The sequence below is a fragment of the Nuphar pumila genome, chromosome 7 (genome assembly GCF_984573655.1).
Source record: "Nuphar pumila chromosome 7, dmNupPumi1.hap1.1, whole genome shotgun sequence".
Lineage (NCBI taxonomy): Eukaryota > Viridiplantae > Streptophyta > Magnoliopsida > Nymphaeales > Nymphaeaceae > Nuphar > Nuphar pumila.
The window spans coordinates 3,851,803-3,878,224 of NC_143255.1; the positions used below are offsets into that span (position 1 = coordinate 3,851,803).

The 26,422-nt window shown below is 39.1% G+C and overlaps 2 protein-coding genes and 1 pseudogene across 2 annotated transcripts; 2 read left to right on the forward strand and 1 right to left on the reverse strand.

Annotated features, from left to right (window-relative positions):
• The first annotated feature begins 564 nt into the window (after nucleotides 1-564).
• LOC149830901 (uncharacterized) lies at nucleotides 565-3,846 on the forward strand. Its single transcript, XM_090013543.1, has 3 exons — nucleotides 565-690; nucleotides 3,333-3,387; nucleotides 3,466-3,846. The coding sequence occupies exons 1-3, from the start codon at nucleotides 606-608 to the stop codon at nucleotides 3,623-3,625; spliced, it is 300 nt and encodes a 99-aa protein (XP_089869669.1). The 5' UTR covers nucleotides 565-605; the 3' UTR covers nucleotides 3,626-3,846.
• Nucleotides 3,847-8,799: 4,953 nt separating this feature from the next.
• On the forward strand, nucleotides 8,800-9,457 carry LOC149830902 (17.1 kDa class II heat shock protein-like). The gene has a single exon (XM_090013537.1). It carries the CDS (start codon nucleotides 8,815-8,817, stop codon nucleotides 9,280-9,282), a length of 468 nt encoding a protein of 155 aa, XP_089869663.1. The 5' UTR covers nucleotides 8,800-8,814; the 3' UTR covers nucleotides 9,283-9,457.
• A 13,164-nt stretch (nucleotides 9,458-22,621) lies between these two features.
• LOC149830903 (chlorophyll a-b binding protein 13, chloroplastic pseudogene) lies at nucleotides 22,622-23,053 on the reverse strand (annotated as a pseudogene).
• Between the last annotated feature and the right edge of the window lie 3,369 nt (nucleotides 23,054-26,422).

Here is a 26,422-nt window from a genome sequence, read left to right on the forward strand (position 1 = left end):
ACAAAAATAAATTATATAAAATTTACAAATATTTATATGTTGATTTACATTACATCTTTCATATATTTTTTTGCCAATATTTTTCTCAAGGTTATTTTAGGAAAACCTGGTTTTTTGAAATATAATTAGATTTTCCTTCCGTGAGAAAATCTCAATACCGAGATTTATGAAAAGTGAATCCGAATTCCTGGGTATGGGCATAAAGGTGCCAACTTGAACAATATTTGGGTCGACCTGAACCTGACTCAAGTATGCAATATGCAGACCGGGTTTGGGTTCTAATTTGTGCCGGGTACCCGACCTGACCCGACCCGACCCGGGTATTTTATATGTATTTTAAGTAAAAGTAATATTCTGAAATTATATGGATCCGGGTTTAAGATTTCATTTTCTTAACTCGGTAAAACCCGAATCTGACACTTTGTTATTTGGGCCGGTTCGGGTACCTGACCCGTTGACAAGACCGAGAAAACGGACTCACATGGGTCGGTCATCCTGCCCAAATCCGAGACGACTCACATCCCTCCGTATAAGCCCAAAATTCCCTCACTGGTAAACCCTCTTTCTTCTGCTTCTATTCTCTGCTCGGGACCTCTTCAGTTGAGATGGCGAAGAACAGGAACAAGAAGAAGAAGGGCGGTGCTGCTCCCATGGAAATCACCTCAGATTCACATTTAGACTCCACAAAAGGTGGATCTTCGTTTTCTCTTACCGATTTTTTTTCTACCCAAGAAAATCCTGTTCCTCCCCTCAATTTACTTTTACATGGTGACGAAAGGAACAATCGTGAGTTGTGGGTTTCTCTGTTTCTGTGTTTTCTTGGATGGATGTTTTGTGTTTGGTTTGTCTGGGCGTCGTATGAAACGTGATGGGGGTTCATGAATTTTTCATCGTATCCCGCGCAAGGAATCAAATGAAGCGTGGCCAAGTTCATGAGTTTCATTAGAAGGGTTCGAATTATAAACTTGGTTGCGGTTCACTTGACGTATCCATTTGTGTTGCATATTCGGTACTAACGTTGACATGGAAATTCTATATGAGTTTTCCTTTATGCCTTTGCAGTTCAGATAAATGAATATTTAGTGGTGCTATTGATGGAGACTCTCTCTCTCTCTCTCACGAACACATAGGGGCCGCATGGGAAGAGGGCTCATTTCATATAGGAAAGTGAATAACATATGAAAATTAATTAGGTGGACATGTTTGTAAGGAAAGATTCATTTTCACATGTATAATTGAATCCCATATGAAAACGAATCATAATATTTTAGAATCATGTGAATTAGTTTTTTCTATATGTTTTTTGTTATGAAACAAGAGATGTTTTGATCTGTTATGTTTATTTTATAATAAAGTATTAGATTCAACTATTTTCGAAACTTATGTAATATATTATTGTAACTAATTTTAATTTTTATATCCAAACCCAAATAGGTCGGATATCATTTTGACATTTTAAGTTTAGGTCCAGATATAAATGTATTATATGCAAATCCAAATGTATTCAGGCGTGTGGTTTGAGAGGCTGAAATGAAATAGCTATGGTTTGAGGGGCACTACCTGTGGGTGAGAAGAGCTTCCATAGGAGTCAAGGTCACATAGGGTAAGGTGAGACTTCTAACCCCATGAAAAACTAGTTTGACTGAGATCTATTTTCTCATTGACATGGGAATATGGTTCCTATGTTTGGGTTATATTTGATGTTACATGAGCAAACGTTCATTTTTGTATGAAAATGAATCATTTTATTGCTTTCCAAACATGTCCTTGTTTGTTTTGAGGATATGAATTGAACATAATCTAATTTGTTATGTTTGGCTTACATCATGGAAAGTTGGATTCAACCAATTCCAAACTTCTTTCTAGCAGTTTGGTTCTAGATCCTAACCCAAATAGATTGGACAGATGACGGCCTTGAATTGGATCCTAATATAAATCAGTTTGTGTTGTTCAGTCAAATATTAGATCCAAATCTGTACTCCAAATAACATAGGTTCAGTTTGGTTGAATTTTAGTGAATCTACCACATATGAGGGAGGGACTTCAAATTCCGTAAAAATTCCCTTGACTAGGATCTATTTCCCATTGGCTCAGGCAAATGGATTAATGTTTTGTTTAAAATTAATGTTAGTGAGGAAGTATTCATTTTCATAAGTGAAACACTTTCTTACTTTCCAATCAGCAAAGAAAAAGCCTTGGGGATCTTATTGTGATAATGATGTAGGTGGCTATTGATGTGTATGACTATGTGTATGTGTTTACATGTGTGCATGGAACTGCTCTCTCTCTCTCTCTCTCTGTACATGTGTGTGTGTGTGGAGTAGGTTTGATTAACTGGAAAACATGCAGCTTAACCAGTCAAACTACAGTTGTAAACTTGTGGTGACTGAGATTCGGAATTGCTTTAAGTTGTAAGTAGATCCTGATGTCCGTGTGCCAATGTATCATGATGAAATTAGTATATGGTAGCGGATACATGGTTGCATTAATATGGAGAAACCTATAGTGCCATTTTTCCAGCATTGAGCACTTTCACAATTGATAGCCATTCTTTAGCTGGCTATTGGATTGCAGACGTCTCCAATTTCAAATGGAAATGGAATAGAGGACAAGCACCGACATATTAAAACACACTGATGAGTATTATCATTGAGATGCTTGGCTCATGTCATCATGTGCAGGTCTTTGTCTGAATAACTGAAGGATTCCTTATCTCTAGAGGTGAACAAGTTCTAGAAGGAAGTGTATCCATTCTTGCTGGATTCTTTACTTTAATGTTCATGACCTCGACCTGCACTCTCTAGCAGCTGGTTCTCCATGTATAATGCATAATGAATGGGACAACCCATTAGCCATACACATGCAAATTCACGTGTCTATTTATTTGTGAGTTAACAGATCAGTGTTAGATTATATATACAGATAAATATTAAATTATACATTATCTTAGGCTCTCTCTCTTGTTCATAGACGCGTACGTTTATTCGTTGATGAATAAATAATAATCCTACCCCAGCATATTGGAATCTCAATGTACCTCATGCCCCTTGACCTTGTCGCATGTTGTTCCATGATCACAACCATGATGATCATAAACATGTGAACCCAGATAATCCATTTGTGCTTTCTTCATGATATTTAGTAGCCAACTTTACATTTTCTATTGCTGCTTCAGTTTCAGTGCCTCTCTTTTAATGACTGAAGGAAGCATGCTAGCGATTTTTTTATGGTTTAGTCATGTCTTCATGCCTTCGTGCCATTCTCGTTTTTTTAATGCTTTAAATATTTCTGTTAATGTTTTAATCTGTTATTCGTTTTTCCCATACATGTAGCAAGTGGCAACTCTGAAGTATCTTTTTCGAAACCTGCTCTCAGTGTTGTTAACAGGTATACTGGCCTTCTTTTTTTCACATTGTTGCTTAAAATTTTCATCTCTTTTACAATGTTGCATAGTAATTGTTTCAGAAAATTAAAGAAATCTGCTCCTACAAGAAGATCTAAGGCCCTTCGGAAAATGAAAGCCACGGAAAAGGCTATATCAATGAATGAGAAGACAGAAGAGAAGGTTGTGAAACAGAAAAGCAAAACTATAAGAATTCGTTCTGCGAAGACTTTGTACGATTAAACAAACAATGTGACTTAATTTGACCACAATATTTATGCATTTCTGTGGATCAATTTTGAGGTAGAACAAGATGATAACTGTTGCAAGATGATCATTGCCGACTCTAAGTTCAGATACTTGGTACATTTAGTAGTAGATAAATGTGGTAATTTCTTTTCTACTTGAAATTTTCTATTTATGCTTGCAAGAACCAGTAATATTATCAACACCAATATCTGGGAGAATCTGGCAGTTTCAGCTTCTGTCATTACACATGTTAAATACGTTGTGTCGCGTGTGTGTGTGTATGTGTATGTGCGTCTGTGCATGCGTGCTTGTGTATGTCTGTTTGGTGCAGTAAATACAAATTTAATTGCTTGGTAATATTTGATGTAAGAAACAAGAAACTGTACAAGTGTTTCTTGAAATGTCTTTTTTTTTTAATTCTTGTTATTTTGAGCTTGGATTTTCTGCATTACCCTAGTGGCAAGATTTGAACTGTTAGCTTTATTAAAGTGGTGTCATTCTATAAGCACAGGGCATCATCTGATCACTTTCTATGGTTGTCGCTGTTGGATGTTGTATGATCAAACAACCTTAAGACTGGCATATGGAAAATATTGCTCTACACATTAACATGTAGGGCATGCTCCATTGAAAATTACTCCACAGGAGAGAGGAAGATTGTTAGAATTGTCAGAGGAATGTTCCAGATTTATTTGTAGTCTTTTTTAAGGAAATGGAATTAACATATCTTTGATGTTGGCAGTATAAGGATGTCATTGGATCGGATGTTGATATGCGACTGAATCAGATGTGATTAAGCAGCTATCTGATTAATCGGATTCAATATGCAGCTTTGCATCCAAATCTGAATCCAATGGATAATCTGACCTGGTTTTATATAAATCATATCTGATTAACTAATCAGATCTAGATTCATACTCTTATCTGATTTCGAACCCAAATCTGTTTAGGTCGGGTAGTGCCCAGATCTAGAAGGCGCATGATAATACTTGCAAGGAGAAATACCCTGAATTTTGGATTTCCTTCATGCTGACAAAGAACCACCAAAATCAAGCCCTTAGAGTTGCTCCGTACTTGTCGCAAAGTTTGATTGCTGCTCGGGCCTCGAAATATCTCGCTGCTTACCCTAACCAAATGGTCCACCCCACTGGGGCTTTGCATGATTGATGTAGGACATCGAGTATGATTTCAGTGTGATGGATGAAATGAACTTGATCTGGTTGTATGCTGTTTGATTCTCTTATGCTTCTTATTGAAATGCAATTTTACGAAAACAGTGGCAGGGCCTGCAATGTTGTACGAGGGAGTGTGAGGTATGAAGATTCGAACCATCCCAAGGTCCAATTGTATAGATTGGCCAAGTCCAAAAAATACGGGATCTCATCTAAGGCTTGGAAAACTAGGTCCACAACTTCCCCACTTCAACCAGCTGTACTCGGACCTGTTTGCAATTTGTTGCCAAACACTGGGACTTGGCAGATCGGCAATCTGATTTGAATACACGTCTGATGATTTGAATACACATGTTTTGAATTCCCATTGACAACTCCCACCTCGTCACCTTTATCCGATGAGACCACCTTTTTTTTTTTTTTTGAATTTATAATCTGAAGAAACTGATGCCAGCTCAAAGGTCGTTGTGCTGGCAGCGTAAAACTCCAAAGCTAGCTAGTACCCTTACTCTCGGGGCCTATGCTATGTGTTAGCTTGCCTAAATAAGTGACAACCATGAGAAAGAGTACTAAAAAAATTGAGACATAATCAACAAGATTTTTTAGGTTAATCTCATATATTTTCCAGTTATTTCAATTATGTAATTAGTTTCTTAGTATATTTTAACTTTTGTTAATTAATCTCATATATTTTTAAGTTATGTAATCAGTTTTTTAGTTACTTTTATATGTTAATCTCAAATTTTTTAGAATAATCTCATATATTTTAACTTTTGTAGGTTAATCTCATATATATTTCAGTTTCTTAGTATATTTTAACTTTTATTGGTTAATCTCATATATTTTCCGGTTATGTAATCAGTTTTTTAGTTACTTTTATATGTTAATCTCATATTTTTTATAATAATCTTATGTATTTTTACTTTTGTAGGTTAATCTTATATATTTTTCAGTTATTTCGTTATATAATCAGTTTTTTATTATATTTTTAAATTTTTTTGGTTAATCTATATATTTTTCAGTTATGTAATCAGTTTTTTAGTTACTTTTATATGCTAATCTCATATTTTTTGGAATAATCTCATATATTTTAACTTTTGTAGGTTAATGTCATATATTTTTCAGTTATATAATCAGTTTTTAGTTACTTTTATATGTTAATCTCGTATTTTTTAGTACTTATTTGAGATTTTTTATTTTTTATTGGTTATTATTTCATCAATAAAGCATTTTTTATTTATTTGTATTTTTAGATATTTTTTAATAATTATTTTAAAGTTTTCAAAAAAAAATTGAGGCTTATACTTTACGCCTCGAGGCTTATGCCTCGCCTCGGTTTTTGGTGGAGTGCCTCGCTACGCCTCAACAATTTTCACAGCAGGTATGAGAATCAAACCTTGACTATCTCTCTAGCAGCCAAGGCCCCACCCCACTCCCCCAACCCCTCTTGGGGGGCAGATGAGACCACCTCTTGGATTTAGGATATTGAAATTTCTGCATTTTTGTTAGTCGTAATGTACACTTGGGGTTGGGGGCATGTCTTGTCAACGACTTGGGTTTCAGGTATCCGATCTGAACGGATCAAATATTTGAATTGGGGGCATACAAAAATATCAATCCAAATATATTATTTTGAGGCTCGAACGACTGAACTAGTATAATATTTTTTTTTAGTTCCGGTCAATTTTCTTGTTCAATTTTAGACTCAACCAAATCCTATTTAATAATATAATGTATTTTTCAAGAAAATTTTCAAATTTTAAACACATATATATGAAGTATATGGTTTGGGTTTGAGCTCACATTCTTTCTGCTAGACAACCCAAAACTTAGTGACAGAATGACGGGATGCAAGATGTGCATCCTTTGCTGGGAGGCTGAAGCTAAGCCGTGGGGGCTAAGGACTTCCTCGAAGTTTTGCGCCACTCGACCGATGATCGTAGGTACGGCAGGTAAGGGTGTCAACAGGTGGTACCAGACTTGGACCCTGTTTTCGGGTAGGGTATTGGGTTTGGACATGAGTCTAATCAGGTCCATTATAAAAAAAAACAATAACCGGACCCGCTAAGAACTACATGAACCAGATTCGGACTATACCCGGTAATTAACCATATTTTTTATTATTTTTACATTGAATTTTTTTGGGTCTTAATCGGAACTTGGGTCGGGTCCAATTTTGGTATAAAATTTTACAAACTATACTCGAGTCCATGTATTAATCGGACCTTCAGGTCCGGACTCAGGTGTTATTATTTATCACCATACCCGGACGGGATGCCGGGATGCAAGATGTGCATCCTTTGCTGGGAGGCTGATGCTAAGCCGTGGGGGCTAAGGACTTAGCCTCAAAGTTTTGTGCCACTCGACCGATGATCGTAGGTATGGCAGGTAGGGGTGTCAACAGGTGGTACCAGACTTGGACCCGGTTTTCGGGTAGGGTATTGGGTTTTGACACGAGTCTAATCAGGTTCACTATAAAAAAAACCATACCCGGACCCGCTAAGAACTACATGAACCAGATTCGGACTATACCTGGTAAAACCATATTTTTATTATTTTTACATTGAATTTTTTTGGGTCTTAATCGGGACTTGGGCCGGGTCCTATTCTGGTATAAAATTTTACAAACTATACCTGAGTCCATGTATTAATCGGACCGTCCGGTCCGGTCTCAGGTCTTATTATTTATCACCATACCCGGACAGGATGCCGGGATGCAAGATGTGCATCCTTTGCTGGGAGGCTGAAGCTAAGCCGTGGGGGCGACCGATGATCGTAGGTATGGCAGGTAGGGGTGTCAACAGGTGGTACCAGACTTGGACCCGGTTTTTGGGTAGGGTATTGGGTTTGGACATGAGTCTAATCAGGTCCACTATAAAAAAACCATAACCGGACCCGCTAAGAACTACATGAACCAGATTCGGACTATACCTGGTAAAACCATATTTTTATTATTTTTACATTGAATTTTTTTGGGTCTTAATCGGAACTTGGGTCGGGTCCTATTCTGGTATAAAATTTTACAAACTATCCCAGAGTCCATGTATTACTCGGACCTTCAGGTCCGGACTCAGGTCTTATTATTTATCAGCATACCCGGACCCTATAGGGTTTGGTTCGGGTCGCGTCCTGGTAAACCAGGCCCGTTGACACCCTTAATGGCAGGCTGAGCCAACATGATCAGATCTTCCAGCTTAGAAGCGGTTTTTTTGGGTGATAAATAAAAAAAGAAAGTTATCTTTTCCCGTTATCCAAAACAAAAATGAAGTGTACATTTGTTAGGAACTGATAACGGGAAAAGATAACGGCAATTTCTTTGGGTGATAATATCGCGAGAAATATGTGGGACTTGATTGCGGTATAATTGCAAAATGGCCCTTGATCTTTACCGGCACAATCCATTTCAGGTTTGGTACTCGAACCGATGTTCACTATGCCTCTGTGCAAATGAAAAAGAAAAGAACGGTTTGCCCAATGTTGTCAGTATCGGTGTGTACCGGCCTGTATCGTCCGATACATATCGTATCGTCATAAATCGATACCCCGGCTATTTTAATAAATATAAAAAATACTAAAAACTAATTGTTAATATTTTAATTGTTTTAACATATGTCAGATTCGAATTGATACGTAATGCAATTTATTATTTTTTGGCCGATACAGAACTATTTACTTGAGTATTCGTATCGTCCGATACGGCTGAATCGTAGACCCGTAGTAGTCCATCACTCCATCTGTCTGTCAGGGGTCAGTTTCTAGAACCTCCTGGAAACAACCACCAGGGTCGAGAGTGAAACCTCTCCCTCTCCCTCTCTCGCACCCTTTAGAAACTTCTACACCTTCGGCTTCCCCCACTTTGCCCCTCTTTATAAATCACCCTCAACACCCCTTGCTCTCTCCACAAGGGAAAAATTTGAAGCTTTCTCTGCAAAATCCAATCACCCATCAACTCCCAATCCCTCTCAGACACAGAAATCCCCCATCTTCCTTTTCGGGCTCATTATAGAGAAGATGGAGTTGGGCATCGACCAGCCGCTGCTGTCGACACTGCACCAGCTGCTGAGCGTTCCGGACGAGATGGAGAAGCTGCTGAACGCGCCCACCCGCGCCTACGTCCGCGACACCAAGGCCATGGCCTCCACCCCCGCCGACGTCAAGGAGTACCCTGACTCCTACGTCTTCGTTCTCGACCTGCCGGGCCTCAAGTCTGGCGACATTAACGTCCAGGTCGAGAATGGCAACGTCCTCAGCATAAGCGCGGAGAGGAAGAGGAAGGAGGAGGAGGAGGAGCCGGAGGCCAAGTACCTGAGGATGGAGCGCAGGGTTGGAAAGCTCATGAGGAAATTCACCCTCCCCGAGAACGCCAACACCGACGCCATTTCGGCCGCCTACCAGGACGGAGTGCTCACCGTCACGGTGCCGAAGGTGCCTCCGCCTGAGCCCAAGAAGCCCAAGACCATCGAGGTCAAGGTCGCCTGAGGGTCTCGCGCCTCTGTTTCTATGATCGTTGGTTCGCTTTTGGTGTAGCGTCGTTGTGGTCTTTTCTCTGCTTCCTGTTTTCTTCTTGTGTTCGTGGTGTGACTCAACATATTCCTTCTCCGTTCCTGTAATCGACGTCTCTTTGTGAAAAGATATGGATTCGTATGTGCTTCTAGGCGTTTGATTTTCTGGTTTTTGGTGGGTTCGGTCCCTGCCTTGTGCGATTTTGCAAATCGTCCCCTCTTTTTTACCGTTGGTGCAAAATGGTCCTCCCGTTATGTTGTCAAACTACCCATGGTGAAAATGCTGATCACGGTTAAATATTAGGTAAAATTACTATCCTAAGTACCGAGCTCTTCCAAATCCTAAGCATCAATCAATCCGACTGTCGGCAGTTTTTCCGGTAGCCCCTCACCGGGGAGGACTGAGGATGGGTGGCTGGATGTTTATCTCTCTGCAATGATGTTGGCGGCAGGGGATGAGGCAATAATGGTGGTGGATCCGGGTTTCCTATGTTTTAAACATCAGATGTACACTTGCACCGTTAATGACATGTTCAATTAGTCTAATGCTTTCATTCCTTTTACCTTTGTTTTAAGTTTGCAATCAGATTACTTTTTTTTTCCTAAATTATTTAGAAAGAATTGGGAAGACAATTTCTTTCTTTTCCTTTTTTTAGCTTGGCTTCACATTTTTTAGGACTAGCTTTTTTGCTTGTTTTGGGCTTTCTTCTTCAACGTTTTGGGTTAGGATTTAATAATTTTACTGAGTGTGTATAAAGGCAAGCTGGGGTAGGCAGACCCATACTAGTTATACAACGATACCATTGGGATTTGAACTTGCAACTTCCCAACACAAGGTGACATGCACTCTCTGCTCCTACCATAGTTGACAAAAGTTTTTATCGGCAATTTCTTGTTTTTCAAAAACTTGAGAAATTGAAAAAATCCATAAATCTCGCATTTTTTGGCAAAATCTCGGCAATAAAAAATTAATTTTAAAATATAAAATTTATTTTTTATAAGAAAATATTAATAAAAATGATTTAAAAATAAAAATATAAGTTTTTTTTTGTGATAAATAGCCATTTTTTTAAATATCGTGTTTAAATCATGGTATTTATGTTTTTTCATAAACTCATGATATTTCGCAAGAAATTGCTGTTTTAAACTCAGGCAATTTCTCACTATATTATCGCGAGATTTTCATAAATCTCACTATATTTATCACACTGGCTCCTACCAGACAAGCGGAGCCCCATTGGTGAAAGAAGCTCAGTTCTTTCAATCTAATGAAACGTGTGGTGGCTTCTTGAATTGACTGTGTCTAAGAGCCAAGATCTCATGCTGGCCAAAGCACATGCAGCGCGTTCCAAATTCAATGATAAACATTGCTGTGTTAGGAACAATGCACAGACTCAGCTTCAAATTCCTGAGACCACCTAAGAGCCTACCGGTGTGTACAAATTCCTAATAATTTATTGAGTTAAATAAACCGATGTACCCACAATTCCTCTTTTCTTTACCTCCCGATCCATGGATTTTTCAAAATAATCAGCATCATTGAATCGCTTCATGAGAGGATCGTGGTTGCTCGCCAAGGTCAGCTACACCAATCCGGAGTTTGGTTGCTATATAAATGATAGTCTTCCTTTTAAAACTTAAAATTTTGGAAGTTTTACCTACTCAAAACATTTTAGCTTGAATTAGGTCACTTTTTTGCAAATCAGTCCCTCATTTGTTTTTTGCAAAATGGCCCTTGACGAGTTGCAAGCTTTGTTGCTTCTTAGTTCTCTTCTTGAGAGTTGCAAACATTGTTGTGAGGTACTAAGATTAAAACCATACCAAGGTCCAATTGTATAGATTGACGAAGTCAAAAAACACGAGATCTCATCTAAGGCTTGGAAAACTAAGTCCACAACTTGCCCACTTCAACCAGCTGTACCCGGGGACAGTTTGCAATCTGTTGCCAAACACTGGGACTTGGCAGATCGGCAATCTGATTTGAATACGCGTATGATGATTTGAATACACATGTTTTGAATTCCCATTGACAACTCCCACCTCGTCACCTTTATCCGATGAGACCACCTTTTTTTTTTTTGAATTTATAATCTGAAGAAACTGACGTCAGCTCAACCGAACATATCTAAGGTCGTTGTACTGGCAGCATAAAACTCCAAAACTAGCTAGTACACTTACTCTCGGGGCCTATGCTATGTGTTAGCTTGCCTAAATAAGTGACAACCATGAGAAAGAGTACTATATAAAATGTGTCTTGAGGGGGCAAAAGATGTGCCTCGCCTAGAGGCGCGGCCCTCTGTAACTCTAGGCTTCAAGGCGCAAAAAAAAAAAAATCTGAGACATAATCAACAAAATTTTTGTAAGTTAATCTCAAATATTTTTTAGTTATTTCAGTTATGTAATTAGTTTCTTAGTATGTTTTAACTTTTGTTGATTAATCTCATATATTTTTCAGATATATAATCAGTTTTTTAATTACTTTTATATGTTAATCTCAATTTTTTTAGAATAATCTCATATATTTTAACTTTTGTAGGTTAATCTTATATATTTTTCAGTTATTTCAGTTATGTAATCAGTTTCTTAGTATATTTTAACTTTTATTGGTTAATCTCATATATTTTCCAGTAATAAGTTTTTTAGTTACTTTTATATGTTAATCTCATATTTTTTAGAATAATCTCATATATTTTAACTTTTGTAGGTTAATCTCATATATTTTTCAGTTATTTCAGTTATGTAATCAGTTTTTTAGTATATTTTTAATTTTGTTGGTTAATCTATATTTTTTTTAGTTATGTAATCAGTTTTTTAGTTACTTTTATATGTTAATCTCATATTTTTTAGAATAATCTCATATATTTTGACTTTTGTAGGTTAATCTCATATATTTTTCAGTTTTTAGTTACTTTTATATGTTAATCTCATATTTTTTTGTACTTATTTGAGATTTTCTATTTTTTATTGGTTGTTATTTCATCATTAAAACATTTCTTTATTTATTTGTATTTTTAGATATTTTTATATAAAATTTTTAAAGTTTTCAAAAAAAAAATTAAGGCTTATACTTTACGCCTCCAGCTTATGCCTCGCCTCTGTTTTTAGTGGAGAGCCTCACTATGCCCTCAACGCTTTTCACAACACGGATGATAATCAAACCTTGTCTATCTCTGTAGTAGCCAAGGCCCCACCCCACTCCGCCAACCCCTCTTGGGGGGCAGATGAGACCACCTCTTGTATTTAGGATAATAAAATTCTGTAAAATATTGAATTTCCACATTTTTGTTAGTCCTAGTCGTAATGTACACTTGGGGACAGGGGCGTAGCTAGGATTCATGCGAGGGGGGGGGGGGGCAAACAGGGGTGTAGAAAAAAAAATTGTGTGATAGTTGGAGGGTTCGGGGGCAGCACCCCCGATTTTTTTTTGAGATAAAATAAAAAATGGCTACAATTATTAATAAAAATCTATTTCATATGGACAAATCAGACTATTTGCTGCAGTCAGGGCCGGGCTAAAAAATGGATAAAAATCTATTTCATATGGAATCAGGGCTGGGCTAGGACTGGGCTTTTAAAAAAAAAAATTAACTGTTTCGGGGGGCAGGACTGGGCTAACCCCCCTTAGCTACGCCTCTGCTTGGGGACAGGTCTCGTCAACGACGAGGGTTTCAGGTATCCGACCTGACCGGATCAAATATTTGAATTGGGGCATACAAAAATATCAATCCAAATATATTATATTGAGGTCCGAACGACTGAACTAGTATAAAAAAATTTCAGTTCCGGTCAATTTTCTTGTTCAATATTAGACTCAACCGAATCCTATTTAATAATATCATTTAATTTTCAAGAAAAAATTCAAATTTTAAACACCTATATATGAAGTATATGGTTTGGGTTTGAGCTCACATTCTTTCTGCTAGACAACCCAAAACTTGGTGACAGAATGACGGGATGCAAGATGTGCATCCTTTGCTGGGAGGTTGAAGCTAAGAAGCCGTGGGGGCTAAGGACTTAGCCTCAAAGCTTTGCGCCACTCGACCGATGATCGTAGGTACGGCAGGTAGGGGTGTTAACAGGTGGTACCAGACTTGGACCCTATTTTCGGGTAGGGTATTGGGTTTGGACACGAGTCTAATCAGGTCCATTATAAAAAAAAAATATCCGGACCGCTAAGAACTACATGAACCAGATTCGGACTATACCTGGTAAAACCATATTTTTTATTATTTTTACATTGAAATTTTTTGGGTCTTAATGGGAACTTGGGTTGGGTCCTATTCTGGTATAAAATGTTACAAACTATACCCGAGTCCATGTATTAATCGGACCTTCAAGTCCGGACTCAGGTCTTATTATTTATCACCATACCCGGCCAGGATGCTGGGATGCAAGATGTGCATCCTTTGCTGGGAGGCTGAAGCTAAGCCGTGGGGGCTAAGGACTTAGCCTCAAAGTTTTGCGCCACTCGACCTATGATCGTAGGTATGGCAGGTAGGGTTGTCAACAGGTGGTACCAGACTTGGACCCGGTTTTTGGGCAGGGTATTGGGTTTGGACACGAGTCTAATCAGGTTCACTATAAAAAAAACCATACCCGGTCCCGCTAAGAACTACATGAACCAGATTCGGACTATACCTGGTAAAACCATATTTTTTATTATTTTTACATTGAAAATTTTTGGGTCTTAATCGGAACTTGGGTTGGGTCCTATTCTGGTATAAAATTTTACAAACTATACCCGAGTCAATGTATTAATCGGACCTTCAAGTCTTATTATTTATCACCATACCGAGACCCTATAGGGTTTGGTTCGGGTCGGGTCCTGGTAAACCAGGCCCGTTGACACCCCTAATGGCAGGCTGAGCCAACATGATCAGATCTTCCAGCTTAGAAGCGGTTTCTTTGGGTGATAAATAAAAAAAGAAGTTATCTTTTCCCGTTATCCAAAACAAAAATGAAGCATACATTGTTTAGAAACTGATAACCGGAAAAGATAACGGCAATTTTTTTTGGTGATAATATCGCGAGAAATATGTGTTTTTCCAAGGTCAATTTGTTTTTGATAAAAATGAGGTAATTTCCAAATACCAACTATTTTGAAAATATCATGTCACTTTTAAATTCTTCTACCAAAACAATTTATATTTTTTATGGTTATATATTTTAATTTTTTTAACATTTTTCACGTATGCCCATAATTTCATTAGAACTTAAAAAAAGTTCATATTTATCACAAGATTTCCATCACCCAAATTTTCCCTGTATCAGATTTATGACATTGATACCAACAGGGGCTTCGCGCGTGGTTGGTACGAGCTGTCAGTGCACGTCTTCTTTGTCGTGGGACGTTGCAGGTTCAAACCCTTGTGGTAGGTTGAATAATAACTGGTGGGGCCTACCTAGCCACAGCTTCTTTAAAAAAAAAGAAAAAGAAAAATAGATTTATGACATTGGTCCCGGACTAAATTTCACCAAGACAGTGCCAGAGGGTCACGGTTAAAGAGAGACACCATTTTTGTGCAATTTTTTTTATTGAGAATCGTATACAAGGTGTCATGACGGGAAGCATAAGTCAGAGTACCCTTGTGACATTTAACAAAATTTTCAAAAAATCCACCTATTAATAAAAAATGCAACTACGTTTTGAATTTTTAAAAATGCAGCTAATTTTTGCACGGATAATCAAAATCAAATTTCTATCTATTTAACCTGAGTTATCACTAACCTAAAGTGAGATAAGAGGACAAATTGACTAATTAACTGTTCAATAATACCCTAATCAAGCAACTCACTAGCATTTTTGAATATCATAGAAAATATGATTTTGAGGGTAAAATGAAAATTTTATATCACAATTAACGCCAAACTTGACCGAAGTAAACTCCTGGAAATTTTTAATTAACCACCATATTTTTCAGGTGTGCTTTTAAAAAAAAACCCAAAACTTAGTTGCATTTTTTGATTAATGCCTAAATTTTATGTTCGTTTTTTAAAATTTCAATAAAAAAAATGAGTGATTCACAACTTCTTTGCTGGACTCGAAGAAAAATAGTTGGGTGACTCGCAACTTTGCTGAAGTAGCTTCGAGTTCAAGCTTGGTTAACCAGGCATCAATAATTCGGAGTCATCAAGACCTAAACCGATTCGGAAACTTATCCGAGTCGAATGTACCCAAGGTCAACAAACGAGTCCTTTTGCCGTCGTTTTCCTTTTGAGTTGGGGGCCCGGAAAGCACGGCACGAGAAAGACGTTTTTTCTTTTTGTTATTTGGTAAGTTTTGGTGTAAACTTTGCCTACGTAATAACCCATAGAAGCCATACATATCACAATTATGCCCTCCACGCACCTAAGATGCCTTACGCCCACATCATGCTTGCGAGTAAAACGAGTTGAGCTGCTCGCAGTTAGGCTCATAAGAAATAGATTCGACAAGCTTAAGCATGAACAACCAATGTTCATTTCCTTTTCCTTGGGCTTGTATAGGCTCATCTATTAATAAAAAATATACTTTACATATATTTTAGAAAGTAAATATTAGCTATTAATTAAGGTACAAAACTAATTTAGGTGCAAATTGTATCTGCTCAATCTAACCAGATAGATGTCTTCAACATGGTTTGTTTGATAAGGATCAAGTTTTGGATTTTGTTTTTCGGATGTAAAGATGCGATCTTTTGAGTTATAAAATTTTGACATATCATGGGTTGTTGATTTTTATTTTTTTTTAAACTTAATTACTTGTCATAATCACATGATTCAAAACAAGTTTTCTACTAAACTAACCATATAGATTACAAAAAAATAAATTATTTTTATTCATTAGTTTCGTACCTTAATTAGTAAACAATACTAACCTTATTTTATATTATAAAATAAAAATGGTTGAAGTGTTTGGCCCGTAAACAATAAGTTTAATTCAAATCCTTTTGCTCACAAGTTTGAAATAATTATTTATTTTGTCTGAGTTTGTCTTAGGTTTTATGTTTACATTCTATTGTTTTTAATTTAAAAAAAAATATTTTTGTTGTGCTTTGCTCGTTTAGCTTGGGCTTTTCATAAGCTTAAGCTTGGTTTGGCTTGGCTTAAGAAACGAGCCAAGCTTGAACACGCTCTGTACGAGTAGCACCTCTGTAAATTCATGGAGATTTAGTTGCAGTTGGTAAGATTCAAAGGTAACTCAAAAGGATGAAGATCGCAAGGCAAAGGAGAGAGACGGACAAGTTACTGTGCGGTGTGTGTTTTGTGTGAAATGTGTGCGGGAAGAGGGTTACGTGCCTGCATGACATTCACGGGCCATGCAGATGGGGATGCCAGAGATGTAACGGCAATCAGGTGACAGGTAGGAAGAGATTTTTTTCCCTTTTTTTTAAAGTGCAGAGCAAAAAGTTTAATGAAACGCCGTTCCTGCAGTGCAACAGTGTAACTAGTCATTCTTGAGATGGATGGAGATCGTGGCCATTTTTTCTCTTTTTTTTGTGGCACAATCATGTTTTTTTTTTTTTTTGAAAGTGGGGTTAGGCAGACCCTTACCAGTTATACAACTATACCATTGGGATTTGAACTTGCAACGTCCCAACACAAGGTGACGTACACTAGCTGCTCCTACCAAACAGACAAGCTGGTTGGTGGTACGATCGTGTTGATCCAGTTGAAATTTGTTGCTAATTGGTGATCTCTTCTTAATGCAAGATTACTTGATTAAATGAAGCAGAACCATAGGGGGAACTCTGATAGTGATATGCTTTCATTGATGGACATCACCTCCTGTCTAAGCTGAAGCTTGGTGGCTCCCTAGGGTCGAGGGGTAAGCCCTCAGAGTTTTATGCTGGATAGAAACAGTAAGTACGACAGTCTGAGCCACCATGGCTAGGTCTTTGCTTTTGGGGCGCTTTCATTGATGGACTGTCCAGCAAGGGAACCTAGCAGGCCCAAAAATGTCGACCCCCATGTTTTTATGATGGACGACCACTATCATGGGCTTAGAAGCGAAGGCCCCCGTGACGTAGCTTCGGGTAATTACAAACACCGAAATCAAACTTTTTTAGTATACAACATACGTGCATGAACGAAAGCAAGAGTACAAAGGCCTCGTTGGTCACTCGAGAGTGCCAAAGAGGTATATACATCAGAAACAAAAAGGTGAAAAACATGGCGGTTCTCTAGAGGTATATACATACTCAAGGTAGTTGTTGGAATGATTTAGGATAGCTTTCGGTTCTCTACCTGAGGTGCTGACTGTTGAGGGTGTATGCTGCGAAATGGGAGCACATTGAGGTCTCCTTCATCTTCGTAGAACGACTCGGGTGCACTTAAAAATTTGATGGCAAGTCCAACCGGTACACCAAGTTTTTTATGTGCATGATAATGGTGAAAGAACCATCATACTTGCGGATAAGCCCTCGGTGGGGGCCTCGAAAGATAGTTGTGCGATCGAGAAAGAGCTTTGCCAACACCTTGTCTCCAACATGAAATTCTATTGGTCGACGCTTCTCATCTACCTATTTCTTCATGCGCTTGGTTGCCTTGTTCAAATACGTCTTTGCTAACTCTGTCTCATCTTGCCAGTTCTTGACAAACTGGTATGCATAAGGCGCTTTGCCATGTTCTCAAGCACAAAGGAAGTGTGAAGTCTGCGATAGTTGTCTGATTGCAACTTTGAATGAACTGTGGTCGGATGACTCACTCTTTTGGAGGTTGTAGCAGAATTGAACTACATCAAGTAAATCAAGTAAATCAACCAAATCTTTTTGATTAACACTGACAAAGTGCCATAAATATTTTTCCAACATGCCATTAATCCTCTCTGTCTGTCTATCGATTTAGGAGTGAAAACTTGTGCTGAAATACAAGTTTGTCTCCATTAAGTGAAACACTTCTTGCCAAAACTTGCCAGTGAAATGAGCATCATGATTATTGACAATGTTCTCTGGGAATTCCCAATGCTTGACTACATTCCGCATGAATAACTTTGCAGTATCAACAACTGAGCAGGTGGCAGGGGCAGACACGAAGATAGCATACTTTAAAAACATGCCCACAACTACATAGATAGAATTGCAACCTTGTGCTTTTGGCAAGCTCACAATGAAATCCATGGTTATGCACTTCCACAGACGGCTTGGCACAGGTAGGGGCTCCAGTAATCCATCGGGTCTCTGATTGATGGGTTTATCTTGTTGGTAAATCAAGCAAGTTTGCACATAAGCATCCATATCATTGTGCATCTGCGGCCAGTAGAATGCACACTCTAACAATGCCAACATTCTTTGTTGTCCTGGGTGATCTACCCAAGTGGTATCATGGTACTCGTGCATCAAGTGCCTCTGTAGAGTGTCTTGTTGTGGAATATATAGGCGATCGCTCGCTGAGCGTAGCAAATCATCCTCTAGCCAAAATCTCTGTGTCTCTCCTTCCTTCACTAATGCAATCAATTATTGAGCCGTCGGGTCACTCTTTAAGGCTTATCGAACCTGCTCAAGAAGATAGCTCATCAGTTGGCTCACACTGCCATCTCAAGTGAGCAAAGCTGTAAATTCTGCCTTTCAACTCAAGGCGTCAACAATAATATTGGTCCTGCCAGGCTTGTACTCAAGGACCATATTAAATTCTTCCAATGCACTTGACTTGGACTCATCTTCTTTTGAGTCTGAAAGTAGCTTGTAGCGACGTCGTGAGTGCGCACAATAAATTGCGATCCCAAAAGATAGTGTCTCCATGTGCAAAGATAGTGCACAATCATCAATATTTCATGCTCATACACAATGTATCGATGCTCGACGTCATTCAACTTTCGACTCTCAAATGCAATCAAATGTCTTTTCTGGAGTAACACCCCTTCAATAGCAAAGTCAGACGCATCGGTCTGCACCTCAAACAATTGTCGACAGTCGGCCAACCTTAGCACTGGTTCTTTTGTCAGGGCATGCTTCAACCCATCAAAAGCCTTTTGACATGCATCAAACCATAGCCATGATCTGTCTTTCTTTAGCAGATCTGTGAGCACAGTAGCAATCTGTGAATATCGCTTAATGAAGCATCAATAGTAATTGGCAAGCCCCAAGAAAGAGCGCAATACAGGAACCTTAACAAGTGGCTCCTAAGCTTGAATAACCTCAATCTTCTTATGATTCATTTTTAATGTGCCTCTTCCTACAATATGGCCAAGGAAGTGAACTTCTTTCTAACCAAATAGGCATTTTTCTACTTGACATACAACTCGTGGTCCTTCAGAATTTGAAACACATTATAAAGATGTTGAATATGCTGCTCGATAGAATCGTTGTACACTACTATGTCGTCCAAGTACATAACGACAAACTTGTCAAGGTGCAGGTAGTAAATCTTGTTCATCAGGGTCAAGAAGGTAGCAAGTGTGTTCGTCAAGTCAAAGAGCATAACAAGAAATTCAAACGCCCCATATTGTATTACATAGATAGTCTTTGGCTCGTCCCCTTCCGCTCTGACCTGCTAGTAGACAGATCTCAGGTCCAACTTAAAGAAGACCTTCACCTTTTCAAGCTGATAAAACAAGTCTGCGATTAAAGGAAACAGATACTTGTTCTTTACAGTCATTTTTCTATAGTCAACACATAGGCGCTTCAAACCATCGTGCTTTGCCTGAAACAACATGAGCGCTCCAAAGGAAGCTTTGAATTGTTAGATGATTCATGCTTCGAGCATGTCATCCAATTGCTTGCGTAATTCCTATAGCTCAAGAATTGCCATGCGATAGGGAGACATTGCAGGTGGTCGTGCTCCCAACACTAGCTCGATCTGGTAGTATACCTCACATATCGGAGGTAGCATGTTCGACATTTTGGCACGCATAACATTACCGAACTCCTTCAATACGAGCACTAAGGCTCCTGAGACATCAATGATTTCTTCTACTTCATTTGTGGCATGGATTGTGATGAGAAAAGTCTTATCACCGCTTTTCATGCCTCTCTTCAACTAGAGCGTAAACACCAAGTGCTCGCAAGGCTTCACCGATATCACAGTAACTATGCATGGCTAGTTCTCACTCTCAAAGATGATAACGTTAAGGTAAGGCATCAACACTGCCTTGTTGCTTCTCAAGAATTCCATCTCGAGGATGACTTTGAAATCATCCATAGGCGTGACTGATAAGGTGATCCTTCCTTATCAGCTATGGATCCACACTAGTGTATCACGAACAACACCATAGATGGCCCTGGCTTTCGAGTTAACCACTTTTATGCGGCTCTCCTTTCATTCCCACTACAATCCCAACCGTTCGGCCTCTTCACGCGAGATAAAATTATACGTGACACCTGTGTCTATCAATGCCTTGGTGAGTCTTCCGTTAAACAAAAGTTCTAAGTACATCCGTTCTTTATATCTGATCGGTTCTGCAACAACTGTCACCTTTACTGTGTTCATCATCTGCGTTGTACGAACTTTTGGCACCTTTGCAGGTTGATAAACTTTTTCTTTCTGAACAACATTTGCAGCTCGGGGCGCACCATGATTCTGTTGAGACATGTATCTGCCCAATGATCACCATGGCAGATATGATAATCACGGTGACGATAGTTGTCGCCTTGAAAGTTATTCCTATTTTGATTATTATTTTGGCCATCTTGTTGGCCTTGATTTTGTTGGTTCCCACGACCAACATTCCGTGCATGATCATTCCTTTGGTTGTCCCTTCAATTGTTGCGGTCATTTTTATGTTGTTTGCCTTGAAATACTGCGTTATTCTTATCCAGCTCGACAAGTTTTTTTGTAACCATAAGTGCCTCAACTAACATTTCAGAGTCATGCGGCATGAGTTCTATGTTTGCCCATCCTTGCAAACCGTTACTAAAATAGAACAACCGATCTTGATTATCCATTCTCTCGACTTCCAACATTATCGAAGAGAATATGTTGACATAGTCATGCACTGATCCTGCCTGTTTCAATGCCAGTAACCTTTTGTGAGCCATTTTCTTATTATTTTTAGGCAAAAATAGTCTCACAATTCTTTTTGGAGGTCCTCTCAAGCGACTATAGCAACCAACTTACGTCAAACATCATCCAAGCGACGCCTCTACCAAAGAGTTGCTTCATCCGCAAAGTACATTATTGTGGTCCACAGTCTATCAGTGTCTTCCTCTATTCTTGCAGCTTTCAAGAACTGATTCATTTCGTAGATAAAGTTCTCGAGATCCTTCGAGTCTCGCGTGCCTTTATACTTTGCAGGCCCAAGTAGCCTGTAACGTGGCCTATCCACGTGCACCGCAGCACTGCCAGTTACGGCAGTCCTCAACTGCCGCTCCAACTGATCATTCTTTCGTCAGACAACATCTAATTCAACCACCATGATGTTGAACTGATCCAGCAGATCATCAAATTTGGTGGCAAGGTCCTTCACCCAATAACCAAATCTAGTGACAAGACTTTCCACAAAGTCTTTCACTCCCTCTACCACTGTCTTGATCTTTGTGTTGAGATTCTTAAAAGTTGCACAAGTCTCACTGACCAACTTCTTCATGTTGATCACTGTTCTAGTCAGGTTGACAATATCACGTGAGATGACTGACACTCGATCATCGACCATGCAGTATTTTTTAAGAGGAACCATACTGCTTGAATGAGTTATGACATTCTTCTTCGACGTCATTGTCAATCCCAATGTCGGCAAGGCTCTGGTACCAACTTGTCACAGGCTTAGAAGCAAAGGCCCCCGCAACGTAACTTTGAGTAAAAACAAATACCGAAAGCAGGCCTTTTTAGCGCACAAGCAATGCACAACACACACGTACAAGTGGAAGCAAGAGTACGCACATGCACAATCACAAAGAGAGCAAAGAGACAAATGCAAAAAGCTTCTTTATAGATACTTGAAAGCAAAATACATTAAGAAGAGATGAGAGGGTTCAAATATACGGGGTTTTTACGCTATAATTAAGGTCTTGTAGGACACTTGAGAGTGCCAAAGAGGTATATATATTAAAAACAAAAAAGGTGAAAAACATGACGGTGCAGAACCACCACAATGAAAGTGACCAAGGATTGTGATGCCAAAACATCAAAAAGTTGATTTGGTATATCACTTAATCCCCTTTCATCGTAAGCCCTAATGACATCCCACTAACTGTGTCCCATGCACTGCCAAGAGTGCACCCCAGGAAGGGCATGAATCAACCCATTTAGGTACCCAAGCTTTTGCAAGGGTAGCACGTACAGCACTGCTGTAAATATTGCTATCAGAGCAAGATTGACCACCAGATTGTTACAAAGTTTCAAATAATGTGGACAAACACATATGAAGAAATTCACATATGCCACATAAATTGAGGGGTTTATCAGGTTTTAAGACCCAGGGACAAATTTGTAGCATAGGTCCAAGCATTGTTAGCAACAGGGTTGTCAAAGTGATCTAAGAGATTTTCAAGTGGGCCTTTTCCAGTAACAATGGCCTGAACAAAGAACCCAATCTTGAAGAACATGGCTAACCGTCCTTCCTTCACTTTGAGCTCAGTAAAGGTGACACGGTCGTCGGCAAGACTGAGCAGGTCGAAGTATTGGCCTCCTGGGTACAAGTTGTTGCCTTCTACACCAGGGAGGCCATTGATGCGGTATCCTTCAACGAGGCCCATGAGGATGATTTGGAAGCCAAGCACTGCAAGAATGCTCTGAGAGTGGACCAGGTTTGGGTTGCCCAAGTAGTCCCGGCCGCCTTCAGAGAAGATCTGAGTTTCTGCTTTGAACCACACTGGCTCTAAGAGAGTTGGCATTGGAGCTTTTAGTTTGGCCTAGAAATGGGGTATTACTAGTAGTCTCAGACATACCAACGGGGAGGCTTAACGTGGTTGGTAGGAGCTGTGATCAGTGCACGACTCCATCTGGTGGAACGTTTCTTGTTCAAAACTCTAGTGGTATGATTGAACAATAACTGGTGGGGGTCTGCCTAACCCCTGCTTGCCTTTCAAAGAAAAAGATAGTAGTCCCAGACCTAGCAGAGGCCAAGTGGTGGCCATTTTTGGATGCTCCCTTTCTCTGCCCGTCCCTCCTCTCTCTCTCAGCACTGTCACGGGTGGTGTGAGAGTGCACTTACGTGGGATTTGCTTGTCACAGAAAACTCCCCTGGGCATGCATTTTTGTGGGGCCCAAAATATCGAAACAAACATGGGACCAGCGATTTGAATCGATGGGCGTGCCAAAATGCACTTTGAACTCTCCTTTTCTGCAGAAAGCGTTCCTGGGTCCGATTCTATTTCCGTGGCAGAGGAATCTACAGACCGTGACAAGCAAACACACCCTTAATGAAGCAAATTAAAAGGCATGTGGAAAGTTTGAGGAATTTTAGTGGTTGGTGGAGAAGCAAGATCTTTTTATTAGGCTGGGATTAGTCGGCTTGTTTCCCTGCCCTAGTAGTCATGTTTGCATGTACATGAGATCAAGCGGATCTGATTCAGTAAAGATTTCACACATCCAGAAATGATGTCACTGACAGACAAATATATAGTTCGGATGAATGCCTGCATCCAGCATCCACCTTATCACGTAATTCTCACTATCTCATAAACTTGGTCTAACACCAAAGATCAATTTCAGTTATATAAAACCTTGATTGAAGTCAGCTTATATAATTTGGTTATTAGCAATTTTTAGTGGAATCATTAGCATGGGGGACAATGACTAGGATCTAAAAATCAGGACCTGTCCAGATCTGTTTTAAGTGGATTCAGGCCTATGTCCGAACCCCAGATGGAATGAAGCAACTTCAACCTTATTCTGTTAAAATGACACTCTCTATAAGGCTACCACATACTAAAAATGATCCTGTTAGGTTGCCATCAAATCAGGCTGACCAGCAACCTCATCCTCCAAATCAGTTTCACTCATCCCCCTCCTTGGGGTTTCAGTGATGCATGTTGTTTTGATGAAATCAGACTATAAAATCCGATATCCAACACAAATCCAAATCCGATTAGTCAGATTCATTTAAGAAAACTGAATCAGATTAGTAATCAGATTCAGATTCAGATTCAGTGTAAGGATTTTATGATACAACCCGACAAATATCCGTATCCAATTACAAGGATTTTTGCGGATTTGATATTAGCTTTTCCCATCCGGAATCTAATCTGAGTCTGATTAGCCAACGTCCGATTAGCTGGATGCGGTATTAACTATATCTGACCTGAATCCGCACTATTTACATCCCTAATTGGCACATGTTTCAAATCGGAACGTGCTTGATACTCTGCATTGGAGAGTTCGTATATATGTAACAAATATCCATGATATTTCAAATATATCGTGATTTTATTGTGAGATTTAAAAAATCAATGTAATGTCAAAAAAAATATTTTGTTCAAAATATCGCCTATGTTAAAGACATTGCATTTGTATGAATGATATTAGGAGGAAAACAAACTTTTTTATTTCTTATATTGTTTACATCCATACAAGTAGGTTTAATTTTTTCAAATTTTTATATGTGCCCGTCTCCAGAGAATTTTGGAGAAAAAAACACTTTTCAAAATCTTGTTTTTCCCAACCGATTTTGTGATTTCGTTCAAGCAGAGAGAGAGAGAGAGAGAGAGAGAGAGAGAGAGAGAGAGAGAGAGAGAGAGAGAGAGAGAGAGTTTTCCTTCATTCCGTCGCTTGCTCTCTCCTATAATGAAATCATAAAATTTATTCATATTTTCTTCAAAGATGAAATTTGTTTATTACATCTAGTTGATATCACTTATGCCCAGACTGCTATCTAGTCCTAGAGCGTTGGTCTTCTCATTCATTGAGGCTTACAAAAGTGATCATACATACATCCCATTATAAATAGGGATGGCAGTGGACCGGGGGATAATGGGGCCCGCCCCGCCTCGCCCTGTTTGGACCGTGGATGAAGGGTATGAAACGGAGATGAAGGTTAAAATCTATCCCCGTGTGAGGATGGAGGCGGGGATGGACTTACGCTTTCTCCCACCCCATCCCATCCCCGTCTCAATCCCCGCCCCGCCCCATCCCATCCTCAATCCTTCAAGGGATGACTATAGACAAAGCGAAAACGGGCCCTGTCCCGCCTCGCCCCCGTTTGGACTGGGGATGGAGGACATGAAATGGGTATGGAGGCAGGGGTGAAGGTTAAAATCCATCCCGTGCCGGGACGGAGGTTCGGATTTTGAAATGGGGTGGGGGTGGAGGAGACCTTGTCCCCCGCCCTGGTCCACTGCCATCCCTAATTATAAACAAACCACCATAGGGTTTAGTTGGCAATCAAGCCGGTCAGTCTTGCTTGTTCATTTTAATTCTCTAATAAGTTCCATGTATTTTCTTCAAAGAACTATGTTTAGTGATCATATCTTTTCTCTCATCCCCTGTAATGGTTGGTCCTAACTTGGGCACGTTTGGAAGTAAGAAAAAATCTCATAATAAAAGAAAACTTTGCTTATGAGAAGTTTTGATATGATAACTTTTTCAAATGAAAAATTTTAGTTTGTGTAGCATGAGTAATGGAATGGAAAAATGTAAGAAAAGTGTGTGTGAGAGAGAGATGTATCGACCACACCAGAGAGAGAGAGAGAGAGAGACCTTAAAATGGTGGGTGACTACGAAGAAGATGAAGATGAGAGAGCGACTTAAAAATGATGGTGGGTGGGAGGAACATGAAGATGGAAGAAGTTCTTCTTGTGGCAGCCCTTAAAATAAGATGTGTTGCAAAAAAAATTTTAATAGGAATTTTTTCTATCAAAAGCAATGTTGCAAATATCGGTGCGTATCAGACTGTATCTGTTACACATTGTATCTGCAGAATTTACGCTTCAGCTTGAATCGGCTATTTTTTAAATAAATGTTAAAAAATAATAAAAACTAATTTATTATTATTATTTTAATAGTTTTAACACATGTCATGTTATGGTTGACACATAGTAATTTATACTTTAGCTTTTCCTACTACTTTCTTACTTCCAAACGTTAGTTTTACACTGTTGGTCACGAAGAATTTTCAATAATGCATCGAAGGTAATTTTTTGGTGCTATTGCATGTACGAAAACCAGCTAGTGCAAGTCACGATGTGTTGGGACGTTGCAGGTTCAAAACCCAATGATATAGTTGTACCCCTAGCCTCACCTTGCCTTTGAAAAAAAAACTATTG

Coding starts and splice junctions, on each gene's coding strand:
- LOC149830902 (XM_090013537.1), top strand. CDS start 8,815: ATGGAGTTGGGCATCGACCAGCCGCTGCTGTCGACACTGCACCAGCTG.
- LOC149830901 (XM_090013543.1), top strand. CDS start 606: ATGGCGAAGAACAGGAACAAGAAGAAGAAGGGCGGTGCTGCTCCCATG. Junction 691..3,332: donor ACATTTAGACTCCACAAAAG/GTGGATCTTCGT, acceptor CCATACATGTAG/CAAGTGGCAACTCTGAAGTA. Junction 3,388..3,465: donor GCTCTCAGTGTTGTTAACAG/GTATACTGGCCT, acceptor TAATTGTTTCAG/AAAATTAAAGAAATCTGCTC.